Source organism: Papilio polytes, unplaced genomic scaffold (genome assembly GCF_000836215.1).
Source record: "Papilio polytes unplaced genomic scaffold, Ppol_1.0 DF823177.1, whole genome shotgun sequence".
In the NCBI taxonomy this organism is placed as follows: Eukaryota; Metazoa; Arthropoda; class Insecta; order Lepidoptera; family Papilionidae; genus Papilio; species Papilio polytes.
The window spans coordinates 471,577-494,305 of NW_013526027.1; the positions used below are offsets into that span (position 1 = coordinate 471,577).

The following is a 22,729-nucleotide window of genomic DNA, read 5'->3' on the forward strand; positions in this document are numbered from 1 at the left end:
TGATGACTCTAGCAACACGTGGTCAGGGCTGCAGATATAGGAACATCCTCATTATGCGTGCGGTTACTAAAATAACTGTCTTTTAATCGGGCCCTTAATCCAACTGTCTAGCGAGAGCTTCTTGAGATGTTGGTCAAAGCTTTTTGCTATTAATCCATGCACCGAAAAGAGCATCGGAATAAAGGTAGCCGATTTCATACTCCATATTGCGGCAACCTTGTGAGCCAGATCTTAATATTTTGATAATAATTCATTTTCGGCTTTGTATTAATTTTTTTTTTTCAGAAAAGTTTCAAAGAACGAATTGCTATTATTTTTGATCAGTGGCTTCGTCAACTTCGGTATTTTGTTGCCTACTCAAATAAGGTTGCAGAACCTATATACCTAACCTATACTTCTTGTATTACGCCGCCCTTAATCACTCTTATAGTAAAATAATAAACCAACTTATGTTTCCACCAGAAAAAACATTTAACAACGTACTCTACTTTTGATACGTATTATGTGATTGAAGGTAAATGGTAAACATGTTTGTGAGATAATACGATAAACAACTCTTAGAAGAATTGTGTATTACAATTGGTTCATTATATTCTTCCTCGATCCTGTATTTGGGAGCTTGCCAGATGCCTTGGTCAGGGTTGCCATGATAATTCTATTTTTATAGACTTTATGTTTAGATTGGGCATGATTATGATCATGATTAGTAGAAATGTTTTTTTTTGTTATACAAAATATTTAGAAATGCTTTGTTTGGATTGTGGAAACATTTTTTGAAACTTGTTTTGGCTATTTGGAAATTATTGCAAAAAAATTAAGGAAATAGAAATGTTCAAGGAACATGAGAATAGTAAGAATTAACTTGGAGTACTATTATTCATATAACACACATAAAAAAAAACATATAGAAAATAGTTCTCGCGACTTCGTCTCCGTGAAATTAAAAAATAATAAAGAATATAGCCTTTGTTACTCATTGATAACGTAGTTTTTTTAATGGTGAATTTAAAGAGAATTTTTGAAATCGGCCCAGTAGTTTTTGAGTTATTTCAATTCACACAAAAATACAAAACTTTCCTCTTTGTAATATTAGTTTTAAAAAATAAAGTTTAACAATGGTAAGTGGAGTTATGGTAAGAGTGTCAACCCTGTTTTTAGTAACGTAAGCGAATTTGTTTTATCGAAAGCTTGGCGTCGCCACGGCGGCGACCAACTTGTATTTTCATTTAGCTTTTACGATCACAAACGTCGCCATAGAGCATTTTTAGAATATCCTTGTATGTTATATATCTTATGTAAAATATCCCATAGCTTGTTTTGATCTTATATTAGGTATAACGGCTCATAAATTCAGATTTATTTCTTTGACTTAATAAAAATTGTCTCGTAAAAATTGTTCATAACTTGGATTACTCAAATATTTTATGAAAGATATTTTTGTAGACTTTATTGTAAGAAATATTTACGGATTCGAAATCTATGTTTTTTTTTTTTCTATTTATGGTTAAGTTAATTTTATTACGTAAAATAACATGTTAAAACAATAGGTATCAAAACTAGGCCTCTTTAAGAATAAACTATTACTTGCAATATTTTAATCCTTAAAATATTTATTAGTACAGTTTTATCGACAAAAAAATCATAATACTCAATAAATTAAAATTAAAATAAAAGCATTATATACAGAGCGTCGGTGGCTCAGTGGTTTAAGCACTTGACTTGTAATCTACAGGTCTTGGGTTCGAATCCCGCCGCCATGTACCAATGTGATTTTCAATTTTTCGAATTTTCATATGTACATAATTTACCCGACGTTCTTACGGTGAAGGAAAACATCGTGATGCAACCTGCACATATCGGCGAAGAAATTCAAAGATATGTGTGAAGTCAACCAACCCGCACTTGGCCAGCGTGGTTGACTATGGCCTAATCACCCTAACTTTAGGGTAGGCTCCGAGCCCCTCGGTGGGGACGTATAGTGAGCTGGTGATGATGTGATGATGATACAGAGTGATCTTTAACTCATAAAAAGTATAAACTGATAAAATGATTAAAGCAAACAAAATGTTTTAGTTGTTTTTTGTTATCTAAACAATTCGGTAACAAACAGAAATTGTCGCATATGAGAAAAGTTTCGTTAGAAAATAGATTAAAATTGTTGAATTAATAATTTAAAACTTTCCTTTCAACTTTGGCGTGTCCGCTTAATAAACGATGTTTGTGATAGTTAAAATTTATTTGTTATTCCTTTGTCGTTACTACTGCGTTATTTTTATTTCTATTTGAGAAATGCAGTTAAAATTAACTGATGAAAAAAATCTTTTAGAAAATCCTATAAAAAAGGAAACAACTACGTATATTCTGAATTAGGTTTCTTGAACACGTTGTTATCGACATTTGCTTTTGATATTAGCTTTTTCTAGACAAACGATTTTGAACAAGTTATATGAAATTTTTAATTACTAGTTGCTCGCGACTTCGTCCGAGTGTAATTAAAAAAATACATAGCCTATGTTACTCAGATAAATTACTTTCTAACGGTGAAAGTATTTTTAAAAACGGCCCAGTAGTTTTTGAGTTATTTCAATACATATAAAAATACAAATCTTTCCTATTTATGATATTAGAAAAGATATGTAAAAATTAATTATTAGAAAATGATTAAATAATTTACTTTTTCTATGAAAAATTTATGCTTGTTTTAATTTAAAAAAAAATGAATTGACTTACCCATTTTGTTGCGGCGTCTGATTTTCATCGGCCTCATTGCTCACGATCGACTCTAACATTTGTATCTTCAACATTTTGGATCACATGTCACTTTCCTTCTTATATTCTGGAACAAATAAAGAAGCGTTTGAAAATACAATTTTTACCAAAAAAAAGCAATCTAATTTTCACTTACAAACGTTTTTTTTTTCGTTCTACTTTAAAGCATGAAGAACTTTGAAAATCCATTTTCATAATTGACTAGTTTACCCTACGAAGTGCGAGCCGTAAGTAACATTCGCGAAACACCAACTACCTAATTTAGGGTCTCAGTACCTACTTGTCCCAAGACCCAAAACTAGGTAGCTGATGAAAACTTCAATTGGTATACTGCCTACCCCATACAGGTAACCGATCCGCTCTACATGGGCTTTATTTAATTCGAAGGTCGAAGCGATGCGGGCAGGCCCGGACTAGTCCTCCGGGAAATTCGGACAAATCCAGGAAAGGCCGCCAGATCTTTACCTTAGCTACCTGGATTAGTATTATCCTTTATTCGAAATAACGATTTTATGACTTTATAACCATAAATTCACAGGTAAATATTTGTTTTTTAATTATACAGAAAGAAAACAACAATTAACTTTTAATTTTTATGTAGTTTTTCAATGCCAAGGTTATCGTATGTTTATTATTATACTTATTTTCTAAATTTTTGTTTATTATTATTAAGTCTACCTGTTGCTCACGATTTCGTCCGCGTGAAATAAAATATGTAGCGTACGTAACTCACAGATAAATTGCCTGTCAGATATAAATTTGTATAGATATAAGTCTTTTTATACTGTAACATTCAATTGATTATTATTTCTAAATGCTTTTATTCATCATTAGCAATGATAATGAATTTCTAATTTTATTATTAATATAGTTTATTATTGTGAATTGATTTTAATACCCAGTTCTCGTCCCCAGTACGGTTCTGTAGGGTCAGGTACACATGTTCAAAGTTTGGTAAGCGGGGATCACTTAAAAAATATTTGGGTTATTTAAGGACGGTCTGGGGACGATTTTATACATAATCCCGACCCATTCATTATTCATAGCCATAATAAGATACGGTCCGTAAAAATGCATTCATGTTTATGTATGTTTCAATCAGGTAGCCCTTTCCAATATATGAAATATCGACGGTCAATTGAAAAGTTTTTTTCTTTATTTCATGATTTTTTAATTATGCCCTCTTCCTTATTATCATAATTTTTTTTAATGAAAAATGTCTTTAAGTTTTTCATTTCCGTCTAATACCAAGCTCAACTAACCTTTTGTATTAAATTCTAAAGCAATCGCGTTTTTCTTACCTCATTTCCTACCTGCCTAACCCAGCAACTTTTACCACTGGGTATTGGACCTTATGTATTTTTTTTAATAAAATACATGAACAAGTAAATACTAAAGAAATGATTTTTTTTTAATTTATTATAGCTATCATTGATTTGTTACTTTTATTAGAAGTGATATTGTGCGAAGAAACTTTGCCGATGGCCACATGACGTCACGACTTAATTAACATCCCGTAAATTTGTATCCCGCGTATGTCTGCTTAATACAAGCAGACATACGCGGGATGCAGTCGTATTTAGTGGGAGGAGGAGCCATCTACAAACCTCTTGTGCTAAATATTCTAATGTTTAATATGTTAGCTTATCAAAAGTATGATTATCGCGTATTAAATTGCCTTACCACGGGTTTAGTGCGCCGTTTACTGGGCTTTGACGCTTATTCTTCATGGAGGAAAAATTAAATTAAGTTGTTATAATAAAAGTGACTAAGATTACAATTATTCCATTATCTATTATTCCAGATTTAGAAACCAAATTTCCTCGCTAATACAATTAAACAAATGAATATTCCTTCAGTAACGTCTATGTAGGGATCTATTGTTGCAGTGTTCACCCGGATTTTTATGCAACTACCTGGGTGCAGCCCGTATCTATGCAATTATTTTTTCTATATAGTTTCTGAAACACGCTTCTAATATTTCCTATTCCATTTGGTACATATTAGCTTCCTTTGGGTTTAGGATAAGGGGTCCATCTCTACGCGGGAAACTCGGCCTCAGGTCGTGTTAAATTTGGAATGATGTGAAGTACTTTCAAGTATGGAACTGGCATCGAAGGGCACTGTGCTGTTTGATGAGAAAAGTGATGTGCTTTGCACTCAACCCCACCGACGTAGAGACTATGACCCCTTTTGTACTTTAGACTAGTTGTACCATTTCGGCTTCATGTGCATGGAATTATAAAAATTTTTCCCACATGAAGGTTTTTATTTCAATTTATTTATCCCGCTATTTAGTTTAATAGCGTGAATATATAGTCAAAAGTGTGTTGAAGTCCTACACTTTTTTATTAAAGGAAGAATTATTCAAAAATATGCTATAATTGCTGACATCAAAGCTGAAGCTGACATGAAAAATGCATTTCAAGACACATTTTTTTTGTTTTGTTAAATTATCGAGTTCATACTTGCCTTCTTTGACTTACAAACTTGCATACCTCATACAAAATTAGAACAAAATCGTAAAGCACTAATGAACGCGACTGTACACAAAACGCGTTATAAAAACCTGAGTAATAAAAAAAGATAAAATGCGCAATAAATCTATAACTTCAGGACATTAACTGAGACAATCATAAGCTTTCATTTAGCCTGACCGACGCCAGGAAACTTTTCTAATCAGCGAGCGTACACATCCGTGTGTTCGCTATTTATGTTCAAAGTTTCTTAGTCGTGTCCTCGCCAAAACAACTCTTGTTATAAATAACTAGTAATCCCTCCCGACTTTACTCAAGTAAAAAATTAATACAGACCTGGGATGGGTTATATTAATTTTGGCCCTAAGCTCTGAGTCTATGGAAGACGCTTAGTATAAAAGTATTTAAAATTATTCTGAATATTCCTTTTGCCTTTTATCTCATTACTAGCAGTTGTTCGCGTCTACATCCCCGTAAACATCCCGTAAAAAGAAAAAATATGCCTATGTTACTTACTGATAAATTACCTTTCTAACGCTGAAAGAATTTTTAAAATCGGCCCAGTAGTTTTAGAGTTATTTATACATATAAAAATTCAACTATTTCTACTTCATAACATTAGTATAGACTACAGACAAAGCAATAAAAAGTTTTATTCCACTCGTAAAATGCAAGGAAATTGTATTTAAGTTTAGGTTACTTGTTATAGCATAAAGGTTTCAAGGTTTAGTAGCGAAGTAAACGTCTTGTTAAGAAATATTGCGGTGTTATTGCCACCGATGTCGCAGTGTCGACAAAGAACCAAGATAACAAGGCCCGTCTTCAGAGAGATGTCCGAAGCATTCTATGACGTCATTTTGAATAATAAACATGGATTTATGAATAATCCTTTTGATGTTTGAATTCAAAACGAGAAAACAATAATCTTAAAAGTAAACGATAAATATTTTGTATGAAATAATTTTCTTCTTTAAAAATGGGCTCCTTTTGGTATTTGAAAATATATCTCTTATTTCACCTTTGCATATTTAATCCAAGCATTGTACTTTCATTTCCAAATAAATTTTTAATCGACTCGCACGTAAAATGTAAGAACATTTGCGTTAAGAAAGTGAAAATGAATAATAAAATTGTTTTCCCCTGTACAATTTGAATTAATAATTCTCTTTTGAAATACAAAATCCTTGAGGTTTCGTAATAGAAAATGTTAAACTTGATGTAAAAATTAGATTAGGGTTATCTTAAATTAATAAAATCTAATATGTTTGGTTAATTCCGTATTAATGTAATTTTACCAAATAGTTGTTAACCGATAAAAGTACTATGTTGTATTTCCAGTAATTAATTCAAAATATATTAACATTATTCTCTGATCACTTTACGTGTTTATTATTATTGAGCACAAATATATTGATCTTGATTAGAATGATTTTACTTACACTTTTGTAATGGCAATTTTCTACCACGTACATTAGCATTAGGTTTCAACTAGGGGTTCGGTCTGTTTTTTAAAAGATTGTTTAATTATTAATGAAATGTACATATGTAACTCTAAATAAGTTAACTGTATTTTTATATGAGTTTTTCTAAATTGCATTAAAAATATACTCAATTCAAAGACATTCGAATGAATAATATTATGAACATGTTGTTTGCAATTATGCATAGATGTCGCACTAATTGTTAACATTTAAATAAATTATTTTCTACTTTAGAATACGACGAAAGTTTGTTATTAAGGGAATTCTGTTTAATCTGTTTTTCTAGAATTTTCTAGCAAACTCAATTTACGCCTGCTAAATTGTTGTACCGAAATTTTGTTAAGTTTAGATAAGTTCTAAATCGCGATATCGAAGTTTTTGATTACCGTCAACTGAATTAATTTGTCAATACACTGTTTATCGGATGTCCAGGTCTCCTCGGGAAGGCCAACATACAATTGGTCACGAGTTGTGAAATTGATTGTTGATATTTCGGACACAAATCTTAGCTGTGGCTTAGTACAAAATTGTAAATGTGTGTAAATTTGGGCAAAAGTGCGGGTGCGGGGAGAGGCGGCGCGGGGCTCTCTCCCCGAACTCTGCGATGTGAGAAATCTCGCCACTACCGTAGGAGACCGCTATGACATCCATTTTTGCACCACTAACATACGACTTTAAACTTTTTTTTTTTCTAGTAAGCAAGCATTTCACCATGATGATAACTGGTGATGTGGACGAAAGATGATATGCGCCAAGTTATTTACAAAGTACCTACAAATTGTATAACTTTGTAGTTTTTGTGCAACTCTTGTCGTTTCTCCACGACGCTAGAATTTATGTATAAAAAAATTCAATGATGTCACATTGATAAGTGTTTTACAACGCTAGGAACCGTAATTAGGTTGAAAGGTTCATTGATTTCAAAATCAATCAATTTTTTTATCAATCGTTTTATTCAAAAAGCTGTCAAATTAACTTCGACGTTAGTGGTGAGATTCTCAAACACGCACTTTGTGCCAAATGCCGATCATCTTCGGTAGAGGTAGATACACTGGGCTGTAGCCACTGATCAAAACCAATCAGTGAACGAGAAATGAGTGGGACTTAGGCTAGCTCCCTATATACTAGTTTCACGCGAAGTAACGGACAGCCTGTCCATACTATAACTATTTCTTAGTTATACTTGTATTGCAAAGAAATTTCGAAAGCGTGTTTATAAATTTCTACCTGAACCATATCTTTACAGGATCTATGACGAGGTACCTATTGTTTAGTTTTTATTGCACTTGTCCATTCAATGTTAAACCACTGCACCGGTTCACTTTACTATGCACGTTCCACGCAGTTGTACGACAAAGTCAAAAATGCATTACAACTTTACAAATATGTATTCAAATATTCGAAAACTATCTTAATTATGTAGTAATCATAATAATTAATAATTATTTTTAATATCTGCAAGGACTACACAAAAACAAGTACGAAACCTAAAAGGTTCCTGAAAGCAACCTGCCTTGTACATCGAAAGTGATTATTTTAAAATTGTTAGTTCTGTTATCTGTAGGTGGTTACAAATTGTGCTATTTAAAACTGTTCATAATTTGTCTAAATGAAATTTCTTTAGGCTAGAAGCGTAAAACCTTACCTTTAACTGCATATTAGGATGACGAACTAATGGCGCGTGATACAATAATTTGGGCATCACAATGGCCATAAACCTCATTATGTGTAAAGAAAAAAACGTAATGTACATATCAGGGCCCAAATTCAATTTCTTATGGTATGTCTATAACTTTATAAACCATTTTTTTAGATACGCAAATTGTATATTGAACACGTAAAGGTTTGCGCATCCGTACTATAGACGTTGTTCTTAGTTAACAACGGTTGACCATAACGAATGTCATAAATGCTTAATGCTGTGGATCTGGTAATATTAATATCGATTGACCTACAAGGAAATAGAGCCCTTAGCCGCCGAGGGCCTCATTTCCCCGCTATAAACTTTACGTAAGCATAAACATTAAACATTGTAGACCACTCAGAGGTCCCAGTTTGCGGCTTTCAAGTTTGCATTATACTGAAATGTTTCTTGTAGGACCGTAACATAATCCTTCTTAGGTACTGTAACTACGAGTAAATAAAAGTCTTATAAAACACATAACTACGAGTACATATGTTATCTATTACATTTCAATTCTATATAGAACTAACTACTAGCTATTGCCCGCGACTTCGTCCACGCAATATTAAGAAAAAAGTAGCCTATAATATGCGCGTCTATGTCAGCTACCCTTCAGTTAAAGTTCGATCGAAATCGGAGCAGCCGTTTCGGTGATTACCCTGAACTAACGCGGATTTTGGACAGACAGACAGACACAATTTTTTTTAAGTGATTTTCGTTATTAGCGATATAGATACATCATCTTCCCGATATCTGGAATTTTTTTTGATAGTACAGACACTTCAAATTTATTATATGTATAGTAAAAACTAAAATGACTTTCGTCCTGTATTTAAAACAGAATAAATCAAGTAGAAATGCAAGTTTTTCTCTAATTAAAGTCTTGTCTTTAAGACTTCCTCTTTGCTATTTAAAAGTCAGAGATTGTCCCGTAACTTCTGTTTAAATAACTTTTACTGCAACATTAACTTAGTTATGCTACAGCGTTAAATATAACTGTTAACGTAACTAGTAAGTATTTTCTGTTGGTAAACGATTTGTCTTGACTTTTGAAGGTGAATCAAAGTCGAAAAATTATTTTCAATAAATTAAAACAGAACACATTTCGCCCCCAAACACTTGAAAGCCTAATTTAACGACTAAATTTAGTGGCAATTTGTGGTAATTCGTTAACACATTAATTATAACGTATTACATAAAGTGTATTGGTTTTAATTATTTTTGGAGCCATTCGTTATAGTAATTAGTTTGTTGCGGCTTTTGATAATGTTTCTAGGTGGTTTAAAATACTATGTTAAAAGCTTCATAACATAGAATAATAAAAGGCATGGAAATAAAGCTTAAAATAACTTTTGTTTCTTTAGGGAAAAGCTTTTAAATGTAAGATTCCACCTGTTGGTTTATGTGATTCCTACAATCTTCAAGTACAATAAGAGCCAAGTCAGTATTAAGAAGCGCACCAGTTGGTAAGAACAACTTTTGTTTTTACAAAAAGCTTTTTACTTATTACTAATATTACAAATGCTAAAGTTTGGAAGCATGAATGCTCGTTAGATCGTATCGATCTCGATAAAGTTTGTCATAGATCTAGAGGAGTCTCGAAGAACACATAGGCTACTTACTTTTTTATTTTATATATATAATGTATATATTGTATATATATGTTGGTTATGTTGATATTTGTAGTATGTTAAATTAATGGCTTTATACACTTTGAGAAGTAAAATATTATATTTTGTATCTATCAATTGGTATAAAATGTATAACACTCGACTTTAAGGGATTGGTGCAGTGTATATGTAAAGATCAATAATACATGCTAGCGATATATTTTACATCGGTACTATAACGTCCCGTAAAAATTTATCGCCTTGTGTGGGAGTTAAATAAACTAGGACACTCGAATGATCTGCGAGCTCTCGTTTCACAGGAATATAACCTATCATAAATTTATCTTTCGACCTATTTTTATTACAATACAAGTGACAAATATTGTATGATTGTATCCAATAGTTAATCTAAACAATTGAACATTCTTTATAATTCAAACTAATGTTATAAATGCGAAAGTGTCAATGACTGCTTGAATATTTGTCACTATCTCCAAAATGGCTTAACCAATATCTCTGAAATTTAGCACAGAAGTAGAACATGATCTAGAAGAAAACATAGACTACGACAGTGTCGCGTTCGAAAAGTAGTTCTATCATAAAATATAATCAATTTCTTTGTGTTTTTAGTTCTGAGTTGGTGTCCTACGAAAGCTAAAGATTTTTGTTTTTCAGTTTTTTGCTTTCACAATGCTTCGGTAAAAGAATTTATGGGTAGTTTTACTTTAAGTCGGAGTTTAGGTAGTAAAAGTTGTATTATAATGTAGTGTGTAAGGTTTAATCGACATACTGTTTGATAACTAGTTGAGTGTAAATAAATGCTCTATCCACGGGAGACAAGAACACGACAAGTGCATTATGATAATTATCAACGACCTTCACAAGTACGTTTCAGTTCATTTCATAATAAAGCTCACTAATATAATGTAACCTTGTGGTGTACTTGACAATGAATATTTAATACAGAGTAAATACATCTGCATGAAATTATGAAATTTCGTCCTAAGATTTCAATTTACTGTCTGATTTGTAACTGGCTGGATGTAAAATGAGAAATAAAGACAGCTTGTGCAACTAATTTATGTTTTTTTAAATACTCTTTTTTTTAAACACAGAATATCATGAATTAACAATATTTTTATAACTAAACACATCTCTTGTGTCTCGTAAACGATGCGCACGTCTTTTGTTTCAATATTATTTAATGAAAATAAAAAGTTGAATGGCACAACTTGTTTAAATTGAACGACAATCTTCGTAAAGATAATGGCCGAGTTCGTTGCCAAAAGTCGACTGAAAGCAAAGTTATACAATAAACGTTTTTAAAGCCGCTTCAAATAACTTTTGACAAAACTTTCCGAAATGATACGAACATCTCCGCCCCTGAAGTGCTTTTCATTTACATCTGTTCCTAACCTTTTGCTTTCAAAATCATCTGCCACACTAATAGCCGGTTTCCCAGCTACATTTAATGATTGGTTAGTGTTTTTGGCAACCAAAAAATCAGCCAGCATCGGTCTTTAAATGGCCGCTAAGGGAACTCATAGTGTAGATACAGAGTAAGAAATATACATTTAAAGATCGAATTGAAGTCAGATAATGTCAGTTAGTAGGGCTTTATTATTTTATACTTATCTATTTTTTTTTTCAAGGAAAAAATAAAATAAAACGACCTCTGTATAAAACAGGTTTATGCATTTAAAAAAAACTTTATGTACTTAAATGTCATAAAAGTAATTACAAGAGTTCATTATTGCAGTTTACATTGTACAAGGTTTCAGTCAGCTTTCAAAGAACAGCTTGTAAATTAGAAGTCTACCTGAAATCTGGGTCATTATCGATCTACTTTGAACTAAACCTAACTGAACTAGACGTAGTCTCTTTGTACCTATCAGGTTGTACCACAAATTAATGACTGCCTTTGTACCGACCTCTGTAATTAAGAACAGCCTAGTGTTTCTTTTTGCGAAAGAAGATTGAAGCAACTAATCTGTTAATGAAATGTAAAACTAGTTTCTTTAAATATTTGTATAAAGTACTAGCTAGTACTCGGAACTTCGTTCGCGTAAATCAAAATCTATGTTACTTACTGATAACGTAGCTTTGTAATTGTGAAAGAATTTTTGACATCGGCTCAGTAGTTTTTGAGTTATTTCAATACATACAAAAATACAAATCTTTCATCTTTATAATATTAGTATAGATTTACTTATCTATAGGGTTTTTCAATTATTGGAAGTTGACTTTTAAACTTGTTGATAAAAACTCATCAACAAGTTTAAGTCCTAAAGTCAATTTTTTGGAATAATCATCAATAGATGTGTATTGTCATTTAAACACACAAACACACACTACTTTGTGGCGTAAGATGTCAGCAATCACAGTATGTTTTTGAATAATTCTTTCTTTAATAAAAAGCCATACACTTACTTTACGCTTTAGGCTAAATATTTTCACGCTTTTAAACTTAGAGGGTATATAAATTGGATAAAAACCCTAATGTGAGAAAGGAACCATAGGATTCAAGCTGCCATCCAATTGTCAAATGTCATTTTGACATTTGCAATTGATAATTTGTCAAATGTAAAAAATAAAGTAAGACAAAATCATGGGGACGAAGCCGCACGGGTACAGCTAGTTTTATTATAATTGTAAATTTATTCACGTACAATATTAAATAAGAAACAATGTAGACTTTGTTTTATAATTGTGTATTCAAGGTTGATCGTACCGGATAAAAATTGTTTAAATTCAATACTCGACTTATTATCATTACGTGAGTAATGTTTGTTATACTCGTATTCTTTGTTTTGTACTAAATATTACGTGACAGAATTATAATAAGTTATTATTAGTTATAGTAATTTCAATCTGGTTATCGATACTTGAGTACTTTCACGATATTAGAACTGATTTTAGATACAAGAAAAAAATGTATACTTAGTTATTATATAATTTTTATTAGTATAATTACTACCTCTTATGTTACCGTTTTCAATAGGATGAATAAAATCGCACTACCTAACCATTGCAACGATAAAAAGGAATTTTGTATTTTTTCTAGTACCCTCAACATTCTGACAGTTTGAAGTTGTTTCTCGTATTTATTACTTTTATTAGTGTCACTTAGCCCATACTGGGTTGTAAAAAGTGTTGAATGAATTATAAAAGTACTTAGTTAAACTGCATTTAATTTTTATTGAAACAGAATTCATAGAACTTGAATTACGCTGGGACAGATGTTTGAATGGGCTACGAGAAATGACACAATCTTATAGAAAATCGCATTGAAGTGGTTTTTTGAAAGCTACGCAACTACCAAATGAGAAATAGTAAGTTTTTATACCTTTTTAATTTTTTGAACATAATGTTAATATTAGAAATGTTATACTGTTATAAATTATTTAGTTAATAACCTTCAAATGTAATTGAAGTGGTTCAAATATTCTACTTCTGAAACTTAAACAGAAAAACAGGTTTGTTAACTTTTCTTTTTAATACTCATATAGTTTTAAGTGCGGAGTACAAGACCTTAGAAGTTTATTAGAAATTCCTTATAAGTTTTCTCCTGAACAGTGATTGATTGTAAAGGCAAAATAATTTGACGTGGATTGATGGAGAAAATGTTGGAAACTTGTGTTGTCTTTTATAGATTAAAACATGTTTTCACCATCAAATATGTTACTAACACAATATCCACTTAGTAGTTAAAATATCTTACATTCTATCGGTATAAAATTCGATTGCTAATATGATTAACTAGCTATTGATCGCGACTTCGTCCACGTGAAATTTAAAAAAATAGCCTATGTTACTTAGAGGTAACATACATTTTTAATAGTTTAAGGCTATAAAATCGGTCCTATAGTTTTTGAGTTATTTCAAGACGTACAAAAATCCAAAAATACAAATCTTTCCACCTTCTTATATTAGTATAGATTAAGCCGTACTCACAAATATTTGTATTTAGAAATCTGTAGGTTTATTTTAATAATTTATTAATACAATAAGGTTTGGTTTTATTGCGATATTGAACTTCTAATAATAGTCGTTTCTTCTTTTTAGACAAAGAAGCAAAGAGGTGACGGGAACACCGAATTGATCATCGACACACATGGACATCCTACACTTATAGCCATTCAAATAAACGCGGTATAAAGTTAATCTTAGAAATAAACTAAGTATAAATAAAAATAAGTACATATTTTGCTTATACTCAGTTTATTCCTAAATTTAAATTTATACCGCGTTTATTTGTAAGGCTGTAGAACTGCAGATGCGTTGTCAGCTTTCAATTATAAGCACTCTTATAAGAATCAAGTAAGTAGTAAGAAAAATATTATCTAGACGTAAATTCTAATCGTATTACATACTTTAAATGAAAACACGACAGATGTGAAAAATATCTTGTTTTGAAATCGCAAAAAATATTCGACTTAATATTATTTATATGGTTTCAATATAAATTTCCTTTAACATTATATAATACTACGGTAATATGATACACGTGGCGTATTTCCCTTATTTACATACTTACTTTCTGGTTTTCCTAGGAAAGTAATAAACGAAAACTTTATCTGTTCATATGATTGCGTCTTTCAATGTAAATCGTTTTATATTAAAAACAAATACGTTCTCTGAAAGCTGAAGTTACATCACACTTCATACTAATATTATAAATGCGAAAGTTTACATGGATGGATGGATTTTTGTTTGTTGGAGTTTGTAGCCTAAACGGCTAAACGGATTTTCATGAAATTTGGTATAGACGTACAGGAAGGTCGCGAAGAACACACAGGCTACTCAATTTTGTTTTTTTTTTTTAATTCCACGCGGACAAAGTCGCGGGCGAAAGCTAGTAATTTAAAAGAATATTGCTTTTTAATACTAAATAAATAATTGAAGTAGGTTTATATTTTACCCATTTTCTCCCATATAAAAACTGAGTTAATACAAAAATGATACAAAAACCACTTGATTTTTATTTAGTCTTAAGTTTTAGCTTATCAAATCAAGTTACAGTAACATAAAAAAAATAATTTAAAATTGTGACTTATAAAATAAATATAGTATGGCAATAGAGGAAGCGGTATCAGACACAAGTGGCCATTGAAGCGACGGTGAAAGGAAATTTCTGCAATATCCCTAGAACCCTCCACGATCCGTAAGGATTGGTGCTTTTGTGAAAAAAATGTGCAAACGGCGAATACGGTTTTTATACTTTTTGGTCACGAAATATTACATTTTTTTCCCACCAATATACTAACTGGTAATACACAATTATTTTGACGTCTTAAATTAGATATATTCTACTAAAAATCGTATTATTACGTATTTTGAGTTTAATTATTAAACTTTGTGTATTGTATTGTTTTACCACTATAGTGAAATTTCAAATTAACCGAAAACTATCGTTATTAACTTATAGTTTCATAAATTATTCACAACAAACTGTCAACATTTAACAACGATCTCCGCATTATTAAATTCCCTAAACTGTCACTTGGCACCTGACAGCGAGGTAATTATTCTTAAGGCCAGACAGGCTAAGCTCATTACGCTAAACGTCTTTTAGCTCTAATTTTTATTAGTAATTCTCTAACATAAGAAAAATGTCACGTCGAATAACGGTAGGGGTAGAGGAATACCAAATAAGTCATATATAAGAAAAGGTGGTAGAGGACTCGAAATCAACTGTCATACAAAGACGACAGACCATGCTAATAATGTAAATGCGAGAGTTTAGATGGATGGATGTTTGTTAGACTTAGCAGCCTTAACGACTGAACGGTTTTTGATGAAATTTGGTACAAATGCAGAGGATACTGTCTCACTAGGATATGCGACTCACTTTTGTTTTTTTAATTCCATGCGGACGATATCGCGGTGGAAATCTAGTGTACGAATAAAATGTATAAAGCGATTTATTAGAGAAATCTATACTAATAAGATCTATAAAGATAAAGAGGAAAGATTAGTATTTCTGGGTTTTTGTAATAATCGAAATAACTTAAAAATTACTGGGCCGATTACACAATTTTTTAACCATAAAAAGTTACGTTATCAGTTTTTAACTTAGGCTATGTTTTTAAAAATTTTTTAATTCACGCGAGCGAAGTCGCTAGCAACAGCTGTTTTAAAATAATTGAATAGTTTTAAAATTCCCTGTAGACTACTTAATGAAGTATTTTTATGAGATGATTTAAAGTTTTTCTTAGATTCTTTAAACTTGATTGAGTTAAAACATTTTTAAAGTCTTTTACAGTCGACGGCGTACAAAACTTTAAGTAAGCGTACATGTGTGTACTGAACGTAAGAATACGCTTGCCTCAATGACGTCATTGTAGTAACATTGACTGACACATCAATTAATTTAACGTTATAGGAAAGTCAAGAACAGTTTTCCAATTAATAAATACAATAATGTTCGATAATATGCGCCATAGTTTCGTAGATTGGCGACAAAATTCCACATTATCTGAGTTTCAAGATTAATCAATCCGAATATAGGAATTGCTATGTCGATTGCGTTTGTTTCCAAAGATTAAACAGTCTACAAGTAATAAAGTTAAGAAAGACAACGATAAATCGACTAAAAATTCTAATTTCACAATTTTACGATGACATTCTGTCAACTGTCAGATGATTATTCAGTTGTAATATGCTTCGCCTAGTCCAATTAAAGACTGTCGAAGTTCACAATAAACAACTAACATATCTTCGAAAGAATGTACACGTATCGAATTGTTAAGTTTATCTTATCATTATAATCCTTATGCACTTATGCGTTGTTCATAAACATTTTACGTTCACTAACGTATGCGTAGAGCTTACATTAATTAATCAATAGGGTTGAGGTCAAATAATTAACATTCAATACACAAGCTTCATTGAAGTAATTTCATCATGTACATGATTTGATTGTCTATATTAATCTATATCTATAGTAATATTATAAAAGTAAATTGTATTATTGTATGTATTATAACTCAAAAACTACTAAGTACTAACTACTAACTACTGGGCCAATTTCAAAAAATTCTTTCGCCGTTAAAAACCTACGTTATCAGTGAGCAATGTAGACTATGTTCTTATTCTTAATTTCTAATTTCATACAGACCAAGTCGCGTGCAATAGACAGTCATTAATATACGACTAGCGTTTTTTTATGATTCTGTGGTTCATGTAAGAATTTTTTGATGTATAAAATGTGATTTAAAATTATGTTAAACACTACGCAAATAAAAATTTTAAATGGCGTATAGATAAATTCACAGAATTATTTCTCGTTTAACATTCCACATGTAAAGTATGGTTTTAATCAGTTCCATTCATTCTGAAACATGTAATTATATCATACTGCCTTCATATGTTACAGTTTTTGCATAAATTCTTAGAATAATTGTCATTCGGTTATCAAAAATCATTAAACAAGAATGTGAATGAGTTAAAACATCCTTAAAGTGAAGGAATGTACGAAGAACAATGTATTCCGTTCATACAGGTGTGCGTACATTCGAGTACGAAAGTGTCCATTGAGGCGGTTGTGAAAGGAAATTTTTGCAATTTCTCCAGAACCCTTCCAGATCCTCTGGGATTGGCTGCTATGAAAATACGAAAGGATGAATTTCTCACGCGTTCATTGCTCAAACATTTATTCATATAAATTCTTTCCTTATTTTATGCGGCCAGACGACTTCTATAGCAAAAGTGATTTTTGCCTCTTTGAAAACATTTATTGGAAAATTCGTATCATTTTTAATAAAGAATTCTTTAGCTTTGTTGAACCTTGTTCGAGTATGTATGTATTACTAGCATTCGCCCGCGACTCTGTCAACATGGTATTAAAAAAAACAAAAGTAAGTAGCCTATGTGTTCTTCCAGGCTATGCTCTACATCTATGGCAAATTTCATCGAGATTTGGTCAGCAGTTCAGGATACAAACTCGTAACAAACATCCATCCATCTAAACTTTCGCATTTACAATATTAATAAGATTATGTCATATATATTAGGTTATGTCAATAGCATTTTTGTGTCAGAGTTCAAAATGGATCTTAGTCGCTGAGCTATTTAAAATTAAATATGCTATTGGAATTCATGACAGTAGCTTTCCTTACAAAGACATTTAATTGTTACTTATTTGAATAAAAATAATTCACCGATTCACTATGCTCAAAGGAATTCGGTTCTTAGTCTCATAAAAAGTCTAATGATACTTGACATAAAAGTTATGAAATATTTTCAGATTTATTAAGGCAAATTAAATAGGACTTTGACGGTAACTGGGGCAGAAACATTTGTCAATTAAGTTAGGAAGCGAGTTTTATTACCGCGACCTCTAGGTACAGACTTAACATCAATTTACTGGGTTCCTTTACCTGTCGCGGGAATCCTTTGCTGCGTAATTGTTTAAGTTTACGAGTCGATCGGTCACAGAGAAGTTTATTAAATAAAACACCTACCTGGGTATTGTTTAAGAAATGCTCGATATTGTTAATGAATAGTCACATCCGTCACGGATGACAAGAGGTATTTTAAAATATTATTATTTTAATGTTGACACACCTCTTATTTCCGATGATTGTATGTTGTTTTTATTTTTATTTTAATTTTTATTTGTTTAGCTTCATCGTATAGTAGCTGGTGCTCGCGACTTCGTCCGCGTGGATTTTAAAACAATAATTAGAGCCTATGTTACTAACACTAACAGATGACATAACTTTTTAATGGTGCAAGAATTTTTGAAACCGGTCCTATTTTGTTGGAGTTATTTCAATACGTACAAAAATACAAATATTTCATCTTTATAATATTAGCATAGATATAGATTTATCGGTCTCTGATTAATGTTTTTATCAACTTCAATAATATAGGGGCACAAAGTTCAGTTATATAGGCGCTGATTAATTCAACTAAAGATTATTTCGTAAACAATGAAAACCTACCGTTATACTGAAATGAACCAACATGAATATGTCATTTTTTTATTTCTCTCTGTATATATAAAAGAATGTCGTGTTAGTTACACTATTTATAACTCAAGAACGGTTTACCGATGTGGCTGAAAATTGGTGAGGAGGAAGTTTAGAGCCAGGAGAAGAACATAGTATAACTATTTATTCCATTTATGGATGGATGTTTGTTTCTTTCTCTCGATGAAATTTAGCACAGATGTTGAAGATATTTTGGAAGAATGCATAGATTATCTACTCTTGTTTTTTTCTTTGATTCCACGCGGACGGAGTCGCTGGCGAAAGCTATTTATAAATAATACCCATTAGTCGTAAATGGTCAAGTTAAAACTGTCATTCTAAATAATGGAACAATGTACGTCCATCCATTAAATAAATCATTAGAATTCAGAGCACGTTTCATATACAAAATAGGTTTTACGTACACGGGGTCAGGACTGGAGAGTGACCCACTGACGAAGAAATCTCTAGTAAATTTATTATTAGTAGTCCATTTTCTAAGGATCATTGTTATAATTTTATTTAATGTCGTACCATATTCTTTATTATTTAGTGATTACTATTTTGGGCTGATATACGATATAGGTTTACTATTTTTTGTATTGTTAAAGAAAAAAATAAGAAGAAACACCTTCGAACTAAAAATGTCTCGAAGTCATTGTTCTCTTTAATGAATATTTGATGCGCGCCGCCACCTAGTGTTAAATATTTCGATAGAAAGTCCCCATAGCCAGCACGATTCGATTTCTGATCACGTGCGATGATAGTGTGCTGTGAACTTTGGTTTCATTTACAATATGATCGTCGTAGCATTAAGAAGTATAATGCGATTCGAACTTTATGGCGGCTCGCAATATTAGACGTACGATTCATATTGGATAGAAAGTAACGTAAGGTCTAACCTAGCATAAGTTCATTCCGCAATGAGGACCTCGTACCTTCTTAGGCAGACATATGGATAGCATAGAAAAGCAACTCTTCATAACTTTTGAATATTGTTATACATACGACCTTAGAAAACCCTTTTGGATACAATACATATTTGAAGTTTTAAACTTTTTCTTATATTATACTAAACACACTAGTTACACTCTATTAAAATGACATGTCAGTTAAATTTTTAGTTAATCAGACCATGTTATTACAAAACAACCATTAAAATTAAATTAATATAATTAAACCGTACCAGATTGTTACGCAACCGATACAATAACAGGGGAATTAGCGCGTTCTACAAACAAAATAGCAGTCGTTAGCTATTTTTTCACAATACTTTTTTCCATTGTTTTGTTAAAAGTCAATTGAAATTATTGTTCCCACGTTCTAGAATATCTGAACCATTGTCAATGATTAGGGTTTCGTGTTGGTTTGTTTTATGTCATGAGATCGTAATTTCTCAAGACAAAGTATGTTCAATGCTGTCTTGAATCTATGTTTAAGATTTTTAATATTGCAATAATTGTTTTAGATATTTTCTTTTAGCATATTACTTTTCTGTATTGCCTCTAAATTCGGTTATTAAAAACATCTGCAATTGAAAATGTCCTTTTACGAATTGAAATGTGCGTCATTTGAAACGGATTTAGAAACCCAAGAGAACCTGGTGAGTCAATCTCAATGAAGTTTTGGAGCCGCAAATATTGAAACGTCAGACGCAGACTTCGCTTTGTCGCGACACTGAATTATTTTATACAAAATGTTATTAAGATGAATACGAAATTAACTTTTATAAGGTCGTAGATAAAATGAATTAAATATTCAGAACAGTAAGACGAGTCGATTTTAACGTAAATCGATTAATCCATTTTGATATATGAAACATTCTTTCAACTAATAGTTCACTATTGTAAAATTAACTGTCTGCTAGAAAATTAATGTGTAGTCCTTTGAAGAATTGCTTTGCTTTTAAGTATTTTATTTATAGTGCAGCCTTTAAATTAACGTTTTTGAACGTATTATATAGTTTATTAACTTGTTCTTTTTTGTTCCTTGTACCTAACACATTTACGTTATTAGTTCATATACCATTGTACGTAGTGGTTGACTGTGGTGTAAAGCCTTTGTACACATACGACAATATAAGCGTCGGAGTGACCTACTTCGGTCTAACATTGGGTATTTCTGTTTGAGCAGATACTTGCTCCAAGTGCCATTGACTCAGCGGGATCAGTTTCATTGACAATTCTACAAAATTACTGGGTATTAAGCAGTACTTTCATTTTATATTTGTGGGAACATAAGCTGGAAGTTTTATCGTAATTAGTGATGGAAATACGTCTCTTGTTCCTTGGAATAATATTGAAATTTAGATTACAATAAAAGATCTGATATTAATAAGATTTAATGGAATCAAATTAGTCGTATTATGATTTTAAAATATTTCTTGAACCTTCACATTTAGTACTAGCTTAAACCCGCGTCTATTACTGCGCGGTTTACAAATACTATGTTCAATATCTGTGCCAAATTTTAGAAAGATTTGTCGTGCCGTTCTGGAGATTCGTAATAACATACATCCATCCATCCAAACTTTCGCATTTATGATGCTGGCAAACAATAACATATGTTACTAGTTGTTGCTCGCGACTTCATCCGCGTGATTAAGTATATATTAGGTATTTCAATACATACGTTAATACAAAAATACAAATCTTTCCTTTAACATTAGTATAGACTAGCTGTTGCTCGTGACTTCGACCGCTTAAAATTAAAATATAATAAAAAAACGTAGCCTATGTTACTCACAGATAAATTACCTTTCTAACGGTGAAAGATTTTTTAAAATTGGCCCAATAGTTTTTGCGTTATTTCAATGCATACAAAAATACAAATCTTTCCACTTTATAATACTAGTATAGATAAATTAATTTCAAAGAAAATGGTTCTCGTACATGATTAATGTAAAATTTAGTCTGTTAAAATACATCAGCCCACAGATGTTGCTCGAAAACTTCTACCAAAGTATACGAAGTAAATATAACAAAGTATCGAGGATTAGTATTCTTATAGCGTTCGGTAAGGGATAAACTTGTAATTGGAATTCGGCTTAAGTGCTTTTCCTATAGGTAGAAGTTACTAGAACGTAATCTGCTATACGTATTAGTTAATTGAGATGCACGAATACAACAGTCTGTTCCCACTGTCAAAGCAGTGTAAGAACATATTTTCCATCCCTCTCATATTCCTTAAATAAAGTGAGATAAGAACAGAAATTTGTATTCACAGTAACGTATTTATGTTATTCAATATAATCTGTATTTGCTTCGATATTGTGCGGAATAGAATCAGCGGTAGAGTAAATAAATATTTGTATTGTAGTATTGGTTTGAACTACTCGTAGAAATAAATTGGATTAATATACATTTGGTTTTGATATTTGATTGCATTCGTATATATCATTTCTAAATCAATTACTTTTATTTGGATTAGAACCGAGTTTTATTAACTACGAATATTGCCGAGTTTTATTGTCATAAATTTTAATCATTTCGTTGTATGATATATTAACATTTTCTAGTGTTAAAATTCACGGGGAAAATAACGGTTTTAACATATCATTGAAAGGATTTTAACTTGTATGGCTGGTATAGTTCGTGAATAATGAATACAAGTCATGTCGTCAGTTAATGTAAGCAAAACGAAGCCAACGGCTGATTGAAGATTACACAAATCCTTGGAGCCTCCACGCGTAGGGAGAATCTCTGGGGACATGGAAATTTCAAACATGAAAATA

The 22,729-nt window shown here is 31.4% G+C and overlaps 1 protein-coding gene across 2 annotated transcripts in view; it reads right to left on the minus strand.

The window, feature by feature from the left end:
• The window catches only part of LOC106105193 (rap1 GTPase-activating protein 1), a 197,409-nt gene that overhangs the window by 139,053 nt on the left and 35,627 nt on the right, over positions 1–22,729 (minus strand). The window contains exon 2 of one of the 2 annotated variants that reach the window (XM_013285460.1): positions 2,731–2,836. In XM_013285460.1, coding sequence (XP_013140914.1) covers positions 2,731–2,804 — 74 coding nt within the window. In that variant the 5' untranslated portion in view covers positions 2,805–2,836. Of the gene's footprint in view, positions 1–2,730; positions 2,837–22,729 lie in introns of those variants that run through there. The other variant, XM_013285457.1, reaches the window with a different exon arrangement.